The sequence below is a fragment of the Musca autumnalis genome, unplaced genomic scaffold (genome assembly GCF_047663935.1).
Source record: "Musca autumnalis isolate F117 unplaced genomic scaffold, ASM4766393v1 scaffold_5, whole genome shotgun sequence".
NCBI classification, from domain to species: Eukaryota; Metazoa; Arthropoda; class Insecta; order Diptera; family Muscidae; genus Musca; species Musca autumnalis.
This window is the reverse complement of record NW_027412088.1, coordinates 205,574,823-205,595,948: the sequence shown is the minus strand read 5'-3', so window position 1 is coordinate 205,595,948 and position 21,126 is coordinate 205,574,823. Positions and strand designations below refer to the sequence as shown.

The 21,126-nt window shown below is 35.1% G+C and overlaps 1 protein-coding gene across 2 annotated transcripts in view; it reads right to left on the bottom strand.

Annotated features, from left to right (window-relative positions):
* Window positions 1-705: 705 nt before the first annotated feature.
* flap (flapper) overlaps window positions 706-21,126 on the bottom strand; it is a 29,604-nt gene continuing 9,183 nt past the window's right edge. Inside the window, exons 2-4 of one of the 2 annotated variants that reach the window (XM_073957586.1) lie at window positions 5,897-6,127; window positions 3,173-5,272; window positions 706-1,563 (exon numbers count right to left, since the gene is read on the bottom strand). In XM_073957586.1, coding sequence (XP_073813687.1) covers window positions 1,130-1,563; window positions 3,173-5,272; window positions 5,897-6,127 — 2,765 coding nt within the window. In that variant the 3' untranslated portion in view covers window positions 706-1,129. The remainder of the gene's footprint in view (window positions 1,564-3,172; window positions 5,273-5,896; window positions 6,128-21,126) is intronic. The other variant, XM_073957587.1, reaches the window with a different exon arrangement.

The following is a 21,126-nucleotide window of genomic DNA, read 5'->3' as shown; positions in this document are numbered from 1 at the left end:
TCATTAAAACCAGAATAATCATTATCAATGCTTGTTCTTTGTTTGTTCCAATACGATTCGAATTTATTTAACATTCGTGATTGTTTGACATAATAAAATTATCGTTTATCCAATTTGTAGTTTTGTCATAATACAAGAACAAAAACAACTATAATAACAATAATACAATCATATCTTCATAAATTTGCACCAATTTAAGAAATTTGGAATATTTTATTGGAATTGATATATGGAAGAGGTTGGTTGGTTGGTTGTGGCGTAGCAAGCAATCAACTTTTTATTTGGTGGTTTCAGTTAAAGATAGGTGGGTAGCAAGTAGTTGATATGTTGTTTTGATAATTCCAATTCCAATTGTTCTGTGACTGCCTACAAGCCAAAACACGCGATTGCTGGTGGGTTATGTCAATATGCAAATGTAGTAAATCAACAAGTTTTGGTTGTTGTTTTTAGTTTTTGGTAATAAAATCACGTCAATATGACAGTTATGATGATGAGTAGGGCGGTTATGGTGTTATTGTTTGGGTTTGGTTTGCATGTTGGCCAAAATTAAGTTAACTGTCTTTGTCCCGGCAATTCATAATGAATGTCAACAACAAATTTGGTAGCCTGTTCCGTTTTCAAATGTCATTTTACCCACTGCTCCGTATATAGATAGAGAGGCCTTGTCAGAGATATCACCAATGAAAATTTTGCAAAACACAGCAATTTCTTTCATTTACATTCGATTTATTTAATAAAGTATCAAAAAAATAAACATACATATACAAACATATACATATAAAGCCATTAACATTTACAAAAGAATTTATAATACATGATTTACGGGTGTGTCCCCTTCCTGGGTGGTTTTTGGGCAAGAATAAAAGAACAGTGTTTTTTTTCATAGAAAGTTATGGGAGGAAGCCCATCAAAGAATATCTTACAAGAATGGAAATAAATTATTGGTTTTTGTAATAATTTAACAAATCAGTATAAACAAGAATGATTTTGTATGGAAGAGTATTTTTGCTTGTTGTTTTTTTATAAAGTATAAATAATTTAACTTAAACTAAAATGGTAAAATAAGGTAAGGGTAGGTAGTGGAAAGAGTATGTAATAATGCCTGTTTTTGTTGTTGTTGTTTGAAAATTTAGTTGGCTTTAAGATTGTCAAATGGTTTTAAGACACCTGGAGGTCCACCAAAACTACCAGTAAATTTGCCACTGTGATTTCCTGTTGCTCCCCCTCGAACTGTTGTAGCGGCTGTAAATGTTGTTGGTGTACGATTAGTAGTTGAGGCCTTATTGTAGCTTTGTGTAAATGCAGTTGTCGTTTTTGTTGTTGTTGTTGCAAAGCCTGAGGGTTTTCCACTACTGCCTTGTGTTGCCAAAACACCTGGTGGACCACCAAAGCCTCCAGTATATTTGCTGCCAACTCCAGTGCTACCGACTGTTGCAGTTGTGGCCGTGGATGTGGAGGAGGCTGTAACAAAACCTGATGCCGCACCAGAGGTAGTTATTTGATTGAAATTAGTGCTAACAGTTGAGGGTTTTACAAAACCACTTGTTGTAGTACCAAAGGTATCTGAAATATAAAATAAGAGATGAAATTGTTCAGGAAATTATTTTTGGAAAAGAGGATTATATGTGTCACATGGGAAGGGGGAACAGAATAACTAAGGACATTCTAAAAAATCTTCTACAGTCAGACCCTCTACAGATCTTCTGTGGATAGGTCATCTATGGACAGAAGACCCTTAGAATGTCTTTTGCGGACAGAAGACCTTCTAAAGATCTCCTATGGGGAGACGACCTATTATAGGTCTTCTGTAGATAGAAGACCTTCCATAGGTCTTCTGTGGACGGAAGACCTTCTATAAGTCTTTTATGGACAGAAGAGCTGCTAATTGACAGAAGAACTTCTAAAAATCTCCAATGGAGAGAAAACGGTCTAATACTATGTTTACATTTACGAAATCCACTCGATTTCAACTGTCAATTCCATTGCTCAAATGTCAAGTGAAATCCAATCGATTTCATATGAGTTTTCATTTGACGTATACACAAGGGAATTGACAGATGAAATCGAGTGGATTTCGTAAATGTAAACATGGTATAAAGGTCGTCTATGAACAAAATACCTACTAAAGGTCTTCTATGGACAGAAAACCTTCCAAAACTCTTCTATGAACAGAATACCTTCTAAAGCTTTTTTCTGAACAGAAAACCTGCTTATGGTCTTCTGTGGACAGACGAGATTCCAAATCTCGTCTATGGACAGAAGTCCTTCTAAAGGTCTTCTAATGGCAGAAGAGCTTCTAAAGCCCTTCTGTGGACAGAATTCACGTTAAATGACTTCTATGGTCTTGCATGGTCTGAAGATCTGTAGAAAGAAGAGCCTCTATAGCTCTTCTATAGTCATAACACCTGCTGAAGGCCTTCTATGGACAGAAGACCTGCTAAAGGTCTCCTCTGGACAGAAGAGCTTCTAAAGCTCCTCTAAGGATCTTCTATGATGGACAGAACAGCATCTAGAGCTTTTAAAGCTCTTCTATGAACAGAATACTTCCTAAATCTTTTCTATGAACAGAAAACCTGCTAAAGATCTTCTATGGACAGAAGACCCACTAAAGGTATTTTACTGACAGAAGAGCCTCTAAAGCTCCTCTATGGAAAGACGACATAATAGAATACCTTCTATTGACATCAAAGCTTCTAAAAGTCTTCTATTGACAGAAGAGCTTCTAAAGCATTTCTGCTAAAGGTTTTTATGAACGGAAAAGCTTCTGTAGTTGTTCTACGGTCAGGATAGCTTCTAAAGCTTTCTTCAGAAAAGCTCATAAAGTTCTTCTATGGACAGAAGACCTTCTAAAGCACTTCTGTGAACAGAATACCTTCTAAAGCTTTCTATAAACAAAAAACCTTCTAAAGGATACAAATACTCAAAAGAGCTTCTAAAGCTCTTCTATGGGCTGAATGCCTGTTGAAGGTCTTCTCTGAACAGAAGACCTGCTAACGATCTTCTATAGACAAAAGACCTGCTAACGGTCTTCCATGGACAAAAGAGGTCTTCTTCAAAAGAGCTTCTAAAGCTCTCTCACATATGTCTTCATTAGTTGGAAGACCTTCCGGATCTGTGGAAGATCTATGATGATTTCTTTCATTAATCTTCTAATTTATTTACCCTCACTTACCTTTCTGTATTGCATTACCCGCAGCAGTTGTTCCGAAATATTTCGATGTTGATAATTGTGCTGTGCCTGATCCGGTTCCAGCAACTGCTCCGCTTAAGAAAATATTATTTGTTATAACTTTGCCATCTGCACCCTTGCTAAAGGTGGTCTTGGTGGGTGTGGCTGCCGCCGCCGGAGCCAAACCATTTGCTGTATTAAATGGTGGGAATGATTCACGATCAGCACTCAGCGGAATCTTTTGTCCACTCGAAACAGACGATGTGGTGACACTCGAGCCTTGCGGTTCAAAACGGGCTGGAAAATTGGTGTTAAAACTTGTTGAGGTTGTTTTGCTTCGATCATCATCATTTGAGTTGACGACCTCCTCCTCGCCTTGAACAGGCGGTGGCGGTACGAACACTTTATGCGGTTGCGTTAACAACGTGTTATCATTCCGGTCGCTAGCAATGGATGGTGGTAGTGGAAGGGTTACTTTAGATGGAATAGAGGAAGCTGAGGTTAGAGAAGTGGAGGTAAAAGAAAAGTTTGGCTGTGCATTATTGGGGAATTTCGAGGGAGTGGATTCAGTTGTTGGTGTGGTGCGAGAGGGTGGCGATATGTCATCGTCGACAGACATTTCTTCATCGTTGGGATCATAGACAAAGGGGACACCGGGGCCAACATCGGCATAGTCAAATTCAGCTAACCATGGTGGTATGGTGGGCTCGAAGGGATTCACATCTAAGGGTGAGGGTGTTGTTGTTGTAGTGGTGGTTGTAGTCGTTCTCCTCGTTGTTGTGGTTGCGGGGGCCTTGGAGAAGGGTTGAGGCTTGTAGCTGCCACTGAAGAAGGGGTTTGCGGGTTTGTTGGTGCTTACGCTCAATTCTTCGCTGCTGGTAATTCTGTCTGTATTGGAAAGAGGACGATTAAAACTAGATTCTGTGGTCGTGGGTTTAACAGAGGTGGTAGTTGTGGTAGTAGTACGTGGTGCAGTGGTCGTGCGTCCATTGTATGAAGTGCCGAAAGTGTTGGTGGGTGATATAAATGTTTGACTTGAAAAGGTGGTGAATTGGTTGAATGAATTTGAAGAGGGTCTGGCGGTTGTCGATGTTGTGGGCTTGGCCCGAACCCAATGCTGTTGGGAGCTGCCACGTGTTGTTGTGGTCCGTGGAGTGGTTGTGGTACGGGGAGTTGTAGACCTGGTAGTTGTTGTAGTTCTTCTTGTTGTTGTCGTTGTCGGTCTTCTAGTTGTGGTTGTTGTTGTCCTGGGAGTTGTTGTGGTACTGGTGGTATATGCAACAGATTCCTCACCTGTTGGTGGTGTAATATGCAAAACATTGAGATCGGTATAGGGTTCTAGGGGTGGTAAAATGTCGCGAGCAATGGTATCATTGTATTGACTAAGATCTTCGGGAGGCACATAGGCCACGGCCACATCTAAATCTGGATCATCAATGTCAGCTAACCAAGCGGGTAAAGTATAGGAATCTCCACCCTCCAATCTTAGAAAATCGGAAGTATCTGGCTCAGGTGTAGTTGTTGTGGTGGTGGTTGTAGTTGTGGGCCGTCTGGTCGTCGTCGTTGTTGGGCGTCTAGTCGTAGTTGTTGTTGTGGTTGTCCTTCTAGTTGTGGTCGTGGTTGGACGACGCGTAGTTGTTGTTGTTGGACGTCTTGTAGTAGTTGTGGTGGTTGTTGTTGTTCTAGGTGTTATTGTTTTAGGATACTCTTGTACATTTTGCAATGTTGTTCCTGAACTTTCTAGAACCTGACTAGTTTTAGAAACCAAATTTGTATGACTAGCAGTGAATTGGGAATTATGTTTCCTTTTGCCAGGATCATTTATTATGGCGGGATCTTCATTTGATGGTGGCAACAAATCCCAGGCAATAAAATTCAAACCTTTACCTTCGCTTGGTGTGTACTCAACTGGGCCACCAATATCCGGATCATTCAACTCAATTATATATTGAGGCAAACCCTTAAAGAGTCCATTGCTCTCCTGCTGCTGCACAACTTCTACTGAATGGGAATTTTGCACTTCAACCTGGGGGGTCGAGGGACTGGTAAATGTGGTTGTTGTTTCCGAGTTATCATCATTTGGAATTGCAACGGCAATGGGATCTAGGGTGGGAAGGGGATTATGATATTTAGAGGCAATACGTTCGATAATAGAAATATCTCTGGGTACATTGGGATAGTTGAAGTTACCACTACTCAGAGGAGGACTATACTTTTTGGGAGATGGTGCTGAAAGCTGAGATAAACTAGAGATAGTTGTAGTAGAAGTAGTGGTGGATGAAGAGCTAGACGATAATGGAGAAGATGAGCTTGATGTTGAAGATGCAGATGAAGATTGTGGTGGTGATGTTGGTGAATTCGTTTCTAATGAAAAACTCAATGCTGATGATGAGGATGATTTTCCAGTTGCATCTTGTTGTTGGTGAGCACCAATTTGATTTGAATGCGGTTTGTGGTTAGTGGGATTAGTGTTTGTGTTCTCATTCAATTGATGAGGCGCAACGTGCATATCTGTGTTCGTGTCTCTTGGCTGATGCCTGCCAATCCGCAACAGATCACTGGAATCACCAACAACAACAGAGGCATCATGGTGTCGTCCCGCCTCATTCAGATCAAACTTGATGGCGTTACTACTGTCATTGTCGTCATCGTCGTGGTTATCGTTATCGACATTTTCTTTCACACTTGTATTATTAGTTGGTTTTTGTAAATCTTTGCTAAACTCACCAATGAATGGTGGCAGTAAATCATCAGAGGGTTTCTTTAGCTCTGTGATTCCCGATGCATAATTTGGAATTTCGAATTGTAGACCTTGAGCGCTAATCACCTTGCGACCATCGGGCGTTTGAATGGGTTTCAATGATTCAATCGGTCTGCCATAGCTATCGAAGGCATTCTTATCATCGACCTCGAATAGAGGTGGTTGCAAATCAGCTGGGAATGGGCTAACAAGTGTGTCTGAAAATGAATTTTGAGTTTTTTTTTTGTTGGAGGAGGGAAATTTGAATCATTTTTATTGTTTTTTAGAAAGGAAGTTGAAAGGAATGAGTATCAAGAAACACATAGACGAAAGGTAGTCAGTAGCAGCTAGTAGAAGTTAGCACGAAACGTAGAGAAATTAACAAAAACATAATTTACATTTAGAAAACGAAGTTAGAAACATTAACAGGAACATAAAGTCAGTATTTTTTTAAGTTAGAAACGGACTCCCAATGTTTTGGGTAGGGAGTTTTACCTTTTTCGCTGCTTCAAAAATTTAGGAAAAAACGTTAGAACGTCACAAACAAAGATGGGTAATGAAAGCACATTGTAAAGCTGTTAATTTATGATTGAAAAATTAACACCAAATTGTGTATTTAAATAAATATAATAAGCACAGTGTTACAATTTAAGCAATATTCAGCAGGCTTTTGAGAGCAATATTCAGCAGGTTTTAGAAAGCAGTATTCAGCGGGTTTGTAAGCCATTTTATACATATGCAAACACATTAATCTGTTTTCAGTGGTGTTTGTTAATATTTGCTGAGGAAGAATGACCTAAAATATCAACGGTATCGGTATCTTCTTTATCTCTTAGCGACTTATACCACGTTTCCACGACAAATATGAAGAATATTTTTATTTAGTTATGATTTAGGCGATGAAGGGAAATCTTTGTCATGTAAACCTGCCATAAAATGTCAGTGATAATGCTGCAACTATCGATAACACGGTATTAAATAGTTTTTTTTTTTGCATCTTATACTATAGCTTCGTTCCAGTACTTTTTAATGGTAAAATGTTCAAAAGAGAAAACTGTCAAAAATGAGTTCAACGCACACATTTTTCCAAAATGTACGGGAACGGACAAATGGCAGAAACGTCAAAAAATCTGGAACAAATGTCAAAGCCGGCGTGTCAGCGAATCGGAAGTAGGGATACGCAAGTCGATTTTCGAGTAATCGATTACTCGATTCTTTGATTTGAAGAATCTAAAAATCGGAATCGAGTTTTGACTTCATAGAGAATCGAAATATCGATTTTCTGTTATGATTCTCCGATTCTTGCAGTGGGAATCGAAAGATCAATTCCGTTTTGACTTTTTGATGTACCACGAAAATGAAACATACAGATTACATTGGTAAGAGCAAGACAGCAATCTTATATTATTTGTTGTACTGATGAACAAATGGTCTGTTCCAGAACCTGCAAGAAGCTACTATTTTTTTACTACGATAACCTTTTTTCCTTTATGTTATCGGAAAAAATAGTAAACATTAGTAGATTCTTGCAGTACTGGAACAGACCAAAAGTTAATCTTACGGTACGGCAGTGTTAAACGCGAAGCAATGTACACTAAAACGTTCACATTTTCAGCTAAGGAGTCGTCTCGATCGAACGATTATTTTATCCAAGTAAGTTCTATGTAATAATCAAAGGATCGAAAGATCGATTTTTGATTCCTACGTAAAGCGGGGTACACACCAAGCGGGGTAAACCAAGCATAAGAATCAAAAGATGGCAAGATCGATTCTTGAGTTCTAATGCTTGGTTTACATTTACGAAATCCACTCGATTTCAACTGTCAAATCCATAGGTTAAACGTCAAATGAAATATTGTGTTCAATGGTATTTTATTGAATAAATATTACAAATAATGTTCATGAGTTCATGACTACAAACAACTGTTTTAAAACACAAAGCATATTTAGTTTCATATAACAACAATATAATAGTATGGTGTTTACTTAGAAAACATATTCAACACTTTCCCTTGTTTTATAAGTTAACACAGATTTAATTTACAACATAATAAGTTTAAGCGTTCTTTCGAAAGGGGCTTGGTCATCATATCGGCAAGTTGGTTTTCTGTAGATATTTGTAGTACATTGACTTTCCCTTCAGCAACCTTTTCCCTTACAAAAAAATGTTTAATCGAAATATGCTTAGTCCTTCGATGAAATTCTGGATTTTGAGCCAGACGCAGTGCTGCAGTATTATCAATATATAAGGAAGGTACTTCTTTTATATTTGCAATTTCCTTATATAAACGACGTAACCAAATCAACTCCTTGCAAGCTTCACTAGCAGCAATAATTTCCGCTTCTGTGGTTGAGGTTGATACTATTTTCTGTCGTTGACTTGACCATGAGACAGCAGATCCAGCATAAGTGGCTACAATACCCGAAGTAGATCTACCGGTCTCAATACATCCTCCAAAATCTGAGTCGCTATAACATTCGAGAACTTTTTGTCCTTTTCTTTCATATTTGAGGCCTTTTGTTAAAGTTCCAGATATATATCTAATATATCTCTTCACTTTTAAAACATCTTCATGAGTAGGATTTTCCAAATGCCTGGATAAATAGCAAACGCTGTAAGCAAGATCAGGTCGTGTTCCAAGCATTAGATATATTAAAGCTCCAATCGCTTGTCTATACGGAAATTCAGTTTTTGCTTTCCCTTCTTTATTGGACGCTGTAATTTTCTCCATGGGCGTTGAAACAGATTTGCATTCCATAAAATTAAATCTTTTTAAAATCCGCCTGGCGTATGCTTCTTGGTTGACCTCTATGTACTCCTTAGTGCTTGTAATTTCAAGTCCAAGAAAATAATTGGCTTCTTTTGTTGTTATTTTGAATTCAGTTTTTAAATCTTCTAAAAGTGTCTCTAACTCATCTCTATCCGTGGCTGCCAGTAGTCCATCATCAACATACAATGCAACAATTAACTTCCTTCCATGCCGTTCTCTAATGTATAAGCATGGATCAGCCGTACTTACATTCAAACCTAGCTTTTCAAAATAACTCCCAATTCTCTTATTCCAACATCTTGGAGCTTGTTTCAATCCATATAAACTTCTTTTCAATTGACACACTTTTCTAGTGCCATCGTTAAACCCTTCAGGTTGTTCCATATAAATAACTTCTTCTAGTTCTCCATATAGAAAAGCTGTAGAAACATCAAACTGCAACATATGTAAGTTTTCTGTTGCAGCAACACTTATTAGTGATCTTATTGTCGACATTCTTGCGACTGGACTGAACGTTTGATCATAGTTTAAACCCTTTTCTTGTTTAAACCCTTTTATCACCAGTCTTGCTTTATATTTATCAACGCTTCCATCTGCATTCTGTTTTACACGAAATACCCACTGTGCCGGGAGTGCCTTCGTATCATCTGGTAATTCTGTCAATACCCAAGTATTATTTTCATGCAAGGATTTAATCTCATTTTTCATTGCTGAAATCCATTCATTTTTCACATTGCAATTTATTGCTTCCTTATATGTTTGTGGAGTTGAAACGTTAGTGTCTATTTCTTGAGCTATTAACACATAGTCATTATATTTTGAATTTGAGAGAAGTGTACGGTCTCTAAGTCTCTTCGATATTGGTTCTTCTTCCTCTGTATCGGAATCTCTTAATCGCTTAAAATGACACTCATCATTATCAAAACCTTGAAAGTCTTCTTCGAAACTTAGATCATCTCCATTTTCTGTTGCTTCAACATTACTTTCAATTCCTGCATTATTTTCCAATTCTTCCGGCACATCCTCATATTCATTAGCATCTTCTGCAAAATTATTTTCAATTCCTGTATTGTTTTCTAATTCTTCTGGTACATCTTCATATTCATTTGTATGTTCCGACGAGGTATCTGAAACTTATTTATGGTTTCGGCTTATAAATGGTACATTAATCTTTGTGTCATCAGAAGTCTGAAGCTTCTTCTCATGGCTTCCACTTGCAGACAGTGAATCCCCTTTGGAATTTATTTGGAATTCATCTTTGCACGACTTAATTTTTTCTTCAAATTTTACATCTCTTGAAACTTGAACCGTTCGACTTCCTGGTATATAAATCCGATACCTTTCATCTCCATCATAACCCACTAAAAATCCTTTTTGAGCCTTCTTATCCATTTTTCTACGAATTTGTTGCGGTGTGTGTATATAGCACTTTGATCCAATTATTCGTAAATGGTTTATCCTTGGTTTCTTCCCAAGCCATAGTTCATAGGGACTTACACCTTTGACAGACGACTTTGATGTTCTGTTCAAAATGTAAATTGACGTTTTCACTAATTCTGCCCACATTGATTCAGGAAATGTTATTTCGGGATTTGAATACTTAAATGTCCTAGCCATTTCAACAATTGTTCTATTTTCCCGTTCACATCTTCCGTTTTGTTGCGGCGTATAAGGTGCAGTTAATTTCTGGGTTATGCCATTTTCAGATAATATTCTTTTCACATCCTTGTTGTTGAATTCTAATCCGTTGTCACTTAAAAATGTTTTAACTACATGACCATTACACTTTTCATGAGCCAACATTTGTACAAGGGTATCTTTCACCTCTGATTTATTTTTAGCTACATATCCATATCTGTATTTTGTATAATCATCTTTGTAAACAATAAGGTACCTGTAACCTTGAAGCGAAGTATGGAATGGACCACAGACATCAGCAGATATAAGCTCACCTGGAGCAGTTGCATTTTCTCTCCTTCCAAAAGTTTTTCTGCTTGACTTCCCGTAAACACAAGGTTCACAAATTTCATTTCCCAAATTAACTTTTATATTGAAATCCTGTTTTAATTTGTCTTGAACATGGCGTTTGTCTTGGTGTCCCCATCTCTCATGATAAAGTTGAAGCATAGACGTATCTCCAACAGTTAAACACACATTCTCAGCTTTGGTAGTTTTTATTGGGTATATTGACGCTTTAAAAAGATTCCCTTTTATTGATCTACTTCCATTTAAAAGCGTTTGTCCATTCACCACCAACCAACACTTTGTTGAAGTTGATTTGAAGCTACTATTCGGATTTCGATCCTGTGTTGCCAAAACTGAAAACAAATTTCTTGAAATATGGGGTACATACCACACATCCATAAGAGTCAATTTTAAATTTTTTCCGTTGACCTTCGAAATTATTTCAATATTCCCCTTTCCATATGCTTTAATAATCTCTTTTCCTGCAGCCTGTATTACTTGCGGTTCGTTGAACTTGACAAATTCAGAAAAAAGTTCAAAATCATTAGTGACATGCTTTGTAGCTCCATTGTCAATCCACCAATCACTTCCATATGATAACCTTTGTTCCTTTGTGTTAGCACTAAGAGCGGTATTGACATTAACGGGGGCGGAATTCTTCGCAGGTCTTCCATCAGCAATCCATTTACGGCAATTCTTTACCCAATGCCCCTTCTTCTTACAATAAAAACAAGAGTCCTCTTTCTTTGTATATTTCTTCGCGTCCTTATCCCGGATATTTCTTTTGGGCTTCACAAATAGTGCTTCCTGGTTATTCTTGGAATCGGTGATACCTTTTTGAAAGTTCCTTTCAAATAGGCATATTTGCATCAGTAACTCATCCAACGATTTGTCTTCATCCTCTGTTAGCATCATCCAACTTGAACGGAATATTTCATATGAGGAAGGTAAAATATGCAGGATCTTACACATGAGGAGCATATCTGGCAAAATATGTTCTCCCTTAGTCCTCAATCCATTGTTGAGTTCATCCCACAGGCCTCTAAGTTTAGCAATATGTGTCGAAGCATCTTGCTCTTCTTCCCATTTGAACGAAAAAAGTTCAATACAAATCTTAAATAGTTGGTCCTTTGACGTGGCTTCAAAAATATTCACTAGCGCTTTCCAGGTTTCATATGCATTTTCTTTATCCATAACTTTTTGGTACACCTCATCTGTTATGGTATTGGTTAAAATAGTTTTCGCATATGCATTTGCTTTTCGATAAAATTCGACCTTTTTCTTATGCTCTCTTGCTAGATTCTCGTTTGCTCCATTTTCGAGGGTTCCTGGTTTCTCAATTTTGCTGTCGATGACATCCAAAGCGCCTTAATAAAAATCCAAAATATCTCTGACCTTTCTTTTCCATATTGGCCAGTCCGATGCGCAAGATAATGGCTTCAAATTCTTCGTAAATTCCATTATTTCTATTTGTTGTTCTCCTTTTGATGCAGATATCCTTTTATTTTTATCCTTAAGTCTCTTCTTTGAAAAGAAATCCTTGTTCCTTTTTTTTATTTGACACGAAAAACTATTTTATTTTTGAGACTGGGCTCATAACCTATTGTGTTCAATGGTATCTTATTGAATAAATATTACAAATAATGTTCATGAGTTCATGACTACAAACAACTGTTTTAAAACACAAAGCATATTTAGTTTCATATAACAACAATATAATAGTATGGTGTTTACTTAGAAAACATATTCAACATGAAATCCAGATGAGATTTCTTTTGACGTTTGAGCTATGGAAGTGACAGTTGAAATCGAGTGGATTTCGTAAATGTAAACATAGCATAAGTAAGAATCAAAAGATCGATTTTTGCTTGGTAATACGTATCCCTAATCGGAAGCCGGCAAACATGTTGCACATTTTTGCTCGCTCAAATTTGTCGTGTAAAAAGTTTCTAAAGAAAAAGCCATTCAGCGCCATTTTTGTTCAAAGTGAACATTTTGCAAGTTTTTTGGTGTACGGGAACCCATTTCGGGGAAAAATGTTCAAAATGTGTTAAATGTGTAAAAACTTTTTAGTTCTGGAACGAAGCTTATGTTTCCACGAAAATAAATAAAGCATATAAACATTGCAATAAATAAAAAGCGTGCGAACAGTGCCAGTTCGTTTAAACGCCTTTTAGTCTATGCACTTATGCGATCCTCATAAGGAAGTTTAACCCGGCAAAAGCTCTAATGCAAACTGCATTTAAGGTAGACCACAGCTTACAGCTGATTACAACTTGTTTTCTATTGCTCCAACAAAAACACAATATCTTACAATTTGATAAAATTTGTTTAAAATAAAGACCAAAAAGCTTTAACTTTTGGAATACGGGAACACTATTCTAATAATTGTTCCACAAACATCCCAGGCGAAACAAGGGAGACTTGAACACTATTCTAGGAAAACTATTTGGAGCGCAGCTAAAGTGATTAGTTATAGAGACGAAAGAACAAATACATATTCCATATGTTTTTGTAAAACCATCTAACTATACAGATAAATCTACCTGTATTATCGTTCTATGCCATTTGACGTTTTAAGACTATGTTTACATTTATGAAATCCACTCGATTTCATCTGTCAATTCCTTTGTGTATACGTCAAATGAAAAATCATTTGAAATCAATTGGATTTCATTTGACGTTTGAGCAATGGAATTGACAGTTGAAATCGAGTGGATTTCGTAAATGTAAACATAGTATAAGTCAGTCCCTAGTAGAGCTGGCAAACCATCGATATTCCCAACATTAGATATTTTCGATATAATAGTTTAAAAAATCGATTGCTATCGATATTATCGTTAATTTGTCACCACCATTAATTTGGAAATGAAAATGGCGGAAATGTCTACGCTTTTGTTGACAAATAGTTCACAGAAATCAAAAAGGAGAAAAAACAATTGCATTTATTTAATAAAAATACATTTTACTTTTTCGAAAAATTTGTACGTGTGACTACCAACTTACTTTCTTACATCCACAAAAACGAAAAGCCGGGAATTTCTATTAATTTCAATGAATTTTAGGTTAGGGGTTTTTAATCCGATAATATCGATAGACAAAACTATCGATCGATATTGTATTTTTTTAAAATAATCGATGGAACTATCGATCCTTCGATTTTTGCCAGCTCTAGTCCCTAGTCTCTGTTCCAGAACAATTTTTTTCGATATTGTAAAGGAAAAATTGTTGTCACTGTAAAAGTATTGTAGATTGTTGCAGGTTCTGCAACAGAGCATAGTGAGCATCAATTGAGGCCCTTAACGTGAACATTGTTGTATTGAATGCTCTATAATGAGGAATATAAGCCAAATGCGCCAAATGTCTTTTAGAAAAATGTGTCATTTAAGTTGTCAATTCCATTGAAAATCTGTCAAATAAATGATGCCATGCCATAGATGTCATAGATCTGGCAAACTATGGATATTCCCAACATTCGATAGTTTTGATATTTCATATCAACAAATCGATAGCTATCGATATTATTGCTAATTTGTCATCATCATTATTTTGGAAGTAAAAATGGCGGAAATGTCAATGTATATGTTGACATTTTGCACAAGTACTATAAATATAAAGGAAAAAGAAACAGTTGTTTTTATTTAATAAAAAGACACAAACATACAATTTACTTTTCCGGAAAATGTGTACGTGTGACTTCGGACTAATACTATGTTTACATTTACGAAATCCACTCGATTTCATCTGTCAATTCCTTTGTGTATACGTCAAATCAAAACTCATCTGAAATCGATTGGATTTCATTTGATGTTTGAGCAATGGAATTGACAGTTGAAATCGAGTGGATTTCGTTAATGTAAACATAGTATTACTTTCTCAAATCCAAAACACCAACATTTCTATTAATTTCAACAGATTTTAGGTTAGATGTTTTAAACCCGATATGTAAATTCGACTTATGTATGAATTTAAAAAATCAATACTATCGATGGTGCTATCTATTTTTTGCCAGCTCTACTCTGTCCCCTTCATGGCGGAATAAGAAGGTGTTAAGGTGTGAACAGAATGAAATACGCCGTTTTTTTTCACGCTCTGTTTTATGTAAAAGATTAAAGGCCAAGTAGTACTACCTAGTCCCGGGACACACTAGAGTAATTTCACTGAAATTTTGACATGAAATGATGCGTCTCTAGATCGAGTTCCATAGTAGAGTAAAATCATGACATTGCTGTTGTGGGGAATTCGACCTAAGAACACCTAATTTCATGAAATTTTTTAATGAAATTTACTCTACTGCGGACCGGGACCTAATTCAAATGCTGCCTAATTCATGTGAATTAGGTAGTACTTGGCCTTTAGTCTTTTACATGAAACTGAGCGTGAAAAAGCTGCGTATTTCATTGTGTTTCTACCTTTACATCGATAACAATAATCGGTCAATTTACCACACCATACGTCAAAATATCGCATTACTGTGAATTGCTTGTTTACCTTTTGTATGTAATTTTATTCACAATAATGCATTTTGACAACTAGTCTGATAATCAGCTGTTTTTCCCGTTGTACCTGTATTATTGTGCAATGGTCCCCTTGTTAATAAACGTTGTCGATAATACAGTTTTCGACAAAAAAGGTCTGTTCCTTTACGTGCAAGAATCTTCAAGTTTTACTACTTTTTACTCGAAAAGCGTTCCTTTACTTCGGACACCACACAATTCATATGGGAGTAGTTTTCAACTTTTACTACTTTTGCCAAAAGTAAAGGAACAGACCAAAAATAATCGATTCAATTGGTCTGTTCCTTTAAGCTGGGTACACATTGTCAGTTTTGAATGACAGCTTTGTTGTTGCTTGCTAGTGTGGCCGTTCTTTTTTGTCATTCATCATGCAACCACAAAATATTTTGTGGTTGCTGGACGGTTTGACAGTTATCGATAATTGCGAAATATCGACATTCAAAACTGACAATGTGTACCCAGCTTAACTCTTGAAAATGGTAAAACCGGCAAAAATGGTAAAATTTGTAAACTGCTACCATATGAATTGTATGGTGTCTGAAGTAAAGGAACGCTTTTCGAGTAAAAAGTGGTAAAACTTGAAGATTCATGCACGTAAAGGAACAGAGCTAATGTCATGAACACATTCCATTACGCGGCGTTTGCATTAGAGCTTTTTGACGGATTAACAATCTTTTTGAGGATTTGATGTTTGCGCTATGGAATTGACATTTGAAACTCAGTGCATTTCTTAAATCCGGTTAAGTGCAAACGGGGTATTAAATTGATTGAGTGATTTTATTCTACATTTATCGAAGACGATTTACTGGTTAATGTCAATTTTTGACCATATCACTCTTTCCAAAAAATACGCTTTCTTTCCATGATATTGGCTGTGTGTGACGATGGGGTAAGCAGCTTTATATTCTTGGGGTGTATGCATGGTATTAGTAAATTATACGATTCTAATTTGCATTAGAGCTTTTTGACGGGTTAATGCCTGATTTAGACTATTCTGGATTTAGCAAATCCAGTGGATTTAAATTGTCATTTTCATAACATATGTCAAATAAAGCCAGATAATTGCTAAATCCAGCGTAGTCTAAATGAACTTTAACCTTCTTTTTGAGGATTTGATGTTTGCGATATGGAGTTGACATTTGAAACTCAGTGGGTTTATTAAATTCAGTTTAGTGCAAACGGGGTATTAGTAAATCAGCTTATTGAACAGAACGTTCTAATTGTTATTTTTAATTGATTAATAAAGATTTACTTGTGGAAAAATACCACAGACTTTTAATAATTTCTTATTTGTTTACTTTATGGTCTTGTCCTTAATATATCATTTTTACGGTTAAAATGTAGCTTTGTTTGTTTTTTAAACAAATTCATCCAACCATGTCTTCTTTTTATTACAAAATATCACATGGATCACTTAGGGCAACAAACCTGAGTATTATAGCACATATTTCTTAACATTCATTATGCCTGAGAAGATGACTGACATTTATTAATATTATGTGTAATGTAGTGCACATGATTTGCTTATTTTTTATAAAAAATGCGTTTAATTATGTCTCAGCTTTAAGGGTGCCGCACATAAAAATCATAAAAATGTTTTAACATGTTTTTGTTTATTAGCAAAGATGTTTCCTACAAATTGGTCTATTGGTGGTCTGTCTGCCTGCCTATCTACACATTGTATCAAGTTAAAAATGTACATTGAACTTGACTTACTTGTCTTGTGTGCCATCTTTGCGCCGACGCCTTCATCTTTAGACACAACAAAATGTTTGAGTGAGAAGTGAAGTAAAAAATCTGCCGCCGTAGAGGAAGCATATCAATTTTGATAGATACACGTTAATGTCTATGGTTTGTTGACATCTTCCGTAGTTATAAATTAGCATATTAGCTGAGACAACAAACAGGCTTTGCATGGACGGATGAATGAAAGAGTAAAGATTTTTGCAAAAAAATAAGAGTCATGATCACAACAGTAGGTTGGCTTAAATGTTAAATAACATAGGTAGTAAATCTATTCAAGCGAGTCAGGTAGGCTACGGACTCTAAGTTAAATCATAAATCAAAAGTATCAACAAATAATCACGATTACTAATGGAAATATCATTAAAAAGGAAGTTATAATTGTCAACTTTAATGGGACACACCAGCTTGTCCTCAATAGCACATGGAAGCGTGGGTACATATTCTCACCGATATTCCTGAAGGCACAAGGCAGAATTTTTCTACTCACACCACATGTATTTAACATATGCGATGTCACTCTTTTCACATCTTATGGGTACTTTAAACGATATGTTATTTTATATATGTGTTGTCACTTTGCATATAACTTTTATATATAAAAAGTTACAACCCATATATAACAAATATACCGTGTAAAGTACCCATTAAAGTGGTTCACATCGTGTGATATGTACGAAAATGTAACAACATAAATTATAAGGATGTATGGATACAAACAGTTAAAGAACAAGCGTAAGAGGTAGTTTACACTATCTATCAATGTCATATGACACGAAATAAAAACATTCCATATCTACCCACGGAGGCAATGTGGAGACGAAATTCTATTGTATTTTTGTTGGGGTGGACGCACAGAATAAATGGCGTAAGGAAAATCTCCAATATTTCACATATTAGTGAATAGTTAACGATCGAAAATTTCATGTCATATGACATTTACATATAGTGTAAACTACCCCTAAATACTTGTGCTGTGATACCGGCATAGGTATCAACCACAACTGTTGTTCATTTGATATACGCTAATAAAAGTTTACATTTTTCTTTGAGTGTATTATTTTTTTGAAGCATTTCTTTTGAAATTACTTTCTTATATGATATCGTAATGAGTTATTGTTGCTAAGAATCATGTCTATACATTTGTTTAGTAATATGTGATTTTGCTGTTGTTGTTCGTAATTTCTAAAATCTATTGTATGTTAATTTCTATTTTGTTTTTTTATTTCAACACGAAATTTCCATTTTCAGTGGCAAAATTTATCAATTAGAGGTCGTCGCATATAGACGAAAACAACAAAATTATCCACACATTAATTATATGTATATTGTTTTGCTATGATGATTGAATTGCTTTTTTAAGTTTTGGCATTTTGGGTTTTTTGTGAACTCGTGGTGGGTACATTATACGAAATTAGCCGCACAAAAAACTTGCAATAGCTAGGCGTTAATATGCATATGGACGGATGAATTGAGTATTGAAATCAGCGCCAATGGTCATAGCAAAAAAACTTGTTATTGATTCATAATTATTGCATTTTTATGAGAGAAAAGAGGCATTACGATAGTGGCAATTATTTAAATATTGTGTTTTTTAATATAGATAAATTCAAAAATAGATAAATGAAAACATTTATTTACTTTTTGTATGGAAAAATACCCAGACTCTTGAAAACACGTGGAATAAGGGTCAGTTTTTGTACTATCTCCAATTGACATCATACATTCACACCACGTATTTTGTTATATGACATTTGAATTGGCAGTGCTACTACTCAAGTTGACTTCTGTCATGAGAAAAATATATTAAAACCACAAAAAAGAATAGGAAAAATGTTTCATACTTAATTCGACATATAGCCAGGCCACTTTATATGTTTGCTTTGGAAAGTTGAGGTTACAGGGCTACTACTCAAGTTGTCTTCAGTGAATAGATCAAAAGCATTAATAACACAAAAAAGAATGAGAATTTTTTCTCACTTAATTTGACATATAGCCAGGCTTTATGAATTTCCTTTGAAAAGTTGAAGTGACAGGCAATTTCTCAAAATTTGTCCACAATAACGCTTTACTGTGAATTGCTTTTTTACCTTTTGTATGTGATTTTATTCACATTAAATCTGTTCCAGAACTAAAAAGCTTTTACAATTTTTACCACTTTTACACATTATCCGTTCCCGTACACAAAATTTATATGAACATCGTTTACGATTTTTACAACCTTTATTACTTTTACCACTTTATAAAGTACGGGAACAGCCCAAATAATGCATTTTGACAATTATGTGGTTGATAATTAGTGTAATAATAATTGAAAAAATGCATTAAACCTAATTTACACTGACACCTAAAACAAGTACTTGGGACAAGTATGTCATTTATTCGACAAATATTCTATAGAATTGAAAACTTAAAGCGATTTCAATAACAAAGAAATAGTTTGACATCTAATTTGTTAAATGGCCCGGTCACTTTATACGTTTGCTTTGAAATATTAGTTGTGTCTTTTTATGTGTTAGTTTGTGACAATTATTACAAAATGTTGCTGAATGTTATCTTTTTACTCATTTTTTGACATTTGTATAATACAAAACTTCCTAAAACGCCGTTTGCATTATAATTTTTTTGCGGTGTTATATGCAAACATATTAGGTCTGTACGATAACCGAAAAGTTTGTACAAACTTTTACAAAATGCTGTTCGATAACAAACTTGTAAGTAAAAGAGAGCGAATTTGGAGAGTTTTGTGACTGAGAACTTACAAGTTTTTGCAAGCAAAATTTTCCTTGTAAGAATTTGCAACTTTAATCAGCTGATTTAAATTCGAACGTTTTGTGGCTGACTTTGCAATTCTTGGCAAAAACATAAACAAACATGTGGTTATTAAAATAATTACAAGATAAAAAAGAGAAGAGATAACTAAATAAATTATGGAAAACGACTTATTTTGTAGTTTGTGGTGATTGTTTTATTTCTAAGGTATCAAATCCCAGAAAAACGCGGCGCATCCATGGAGTAGGAGGAACACTATGTGATATGGAAAGAGAATTATTTTTGTAGCAATGGATAATCAAATAATTTTCGTAAACAAACTTCGATTGTTAAATTAAATCTTGTCTTGTTTGTCAAATCAGCTGACTTCTTGCAAGTTTTTGCAAATTGTTGTTCGATAACATTCTGCACATTTTTAGCTTCGAGAGAGTAAAATTAGTGGAGATAAGTTACTGAGAACTTGCTGAGTACTTGCATGTACTTTTTACTTGCGAAGTTATCGTACAGACCTATTATAAAGGTTAGCAGTCGTTCACACAATATGTATTTTAATATCGTGTGAATAATTTCTTACTGAGAAAATTTGTTCAGTAAAATTTAGCAAGTAAAAAAGAGACACTAATAGACATATATGTATTAACGAAATACTTTTGGTTTCCATGCTCAAACATGCGCGCTTCTTTATCTTCTTCAATCCAATTTGTTTTCTATTGTTTATAAACAAAATATTGACACATTTCCCCAATTTTCCGCTTTTTTGTGAATAAATGTTAAATTAGCATAATTTATTGTTTTTTTTTTTTTTTTTTTAATTAGCCAAGAGAATTTTGTTTGGATTTTGGAACCTCATTGCTGCTAGCTATTAAAAAGGAATGTTTAATGAGCTCACCTTAAAAAATATGGGTTTAATTCTGCTTAGAATTTTAATGAATTCCCATAGACGTCAAGCACTGAAGTAGACTTGTTCATAAATCAACCAAAAAATTTAATTTTTGTTGAATGAATTGCTCGGTGTTTTGGGATTTTAAACAAAGAACTGATTTGCATTCTTCAATAAATCATAGGTAATAATTGTCTAATTACCAACGATGCAATGGAATTCCAAAAATGATGGTCATCTGATCCAATTACGTGATCAGAAATCTTAACTTGATTAAGTGAAATCTTGTCTTGATTCAGTGAAATGAGTCATTGCTGTTAAGTATTAAAAAATTAAAAAAACAAATAAAATTTATTAACAAGTATAAGAAAAGTTGCTTTTAACTATATTTTTTTTAAATTAAATTAACCAGTTAGCACCTATTTTTGGTTAGATATTTAATGGTATGTTCCAGAACTGCAAGAATCTACTAAATTAGTATTATTTTGTCGATATAATAAAGGAAAAAATGCTATCGTAGTAAACATTTTTACAACAAACATTTTTAGAACAGAAATTTAATCCAATTT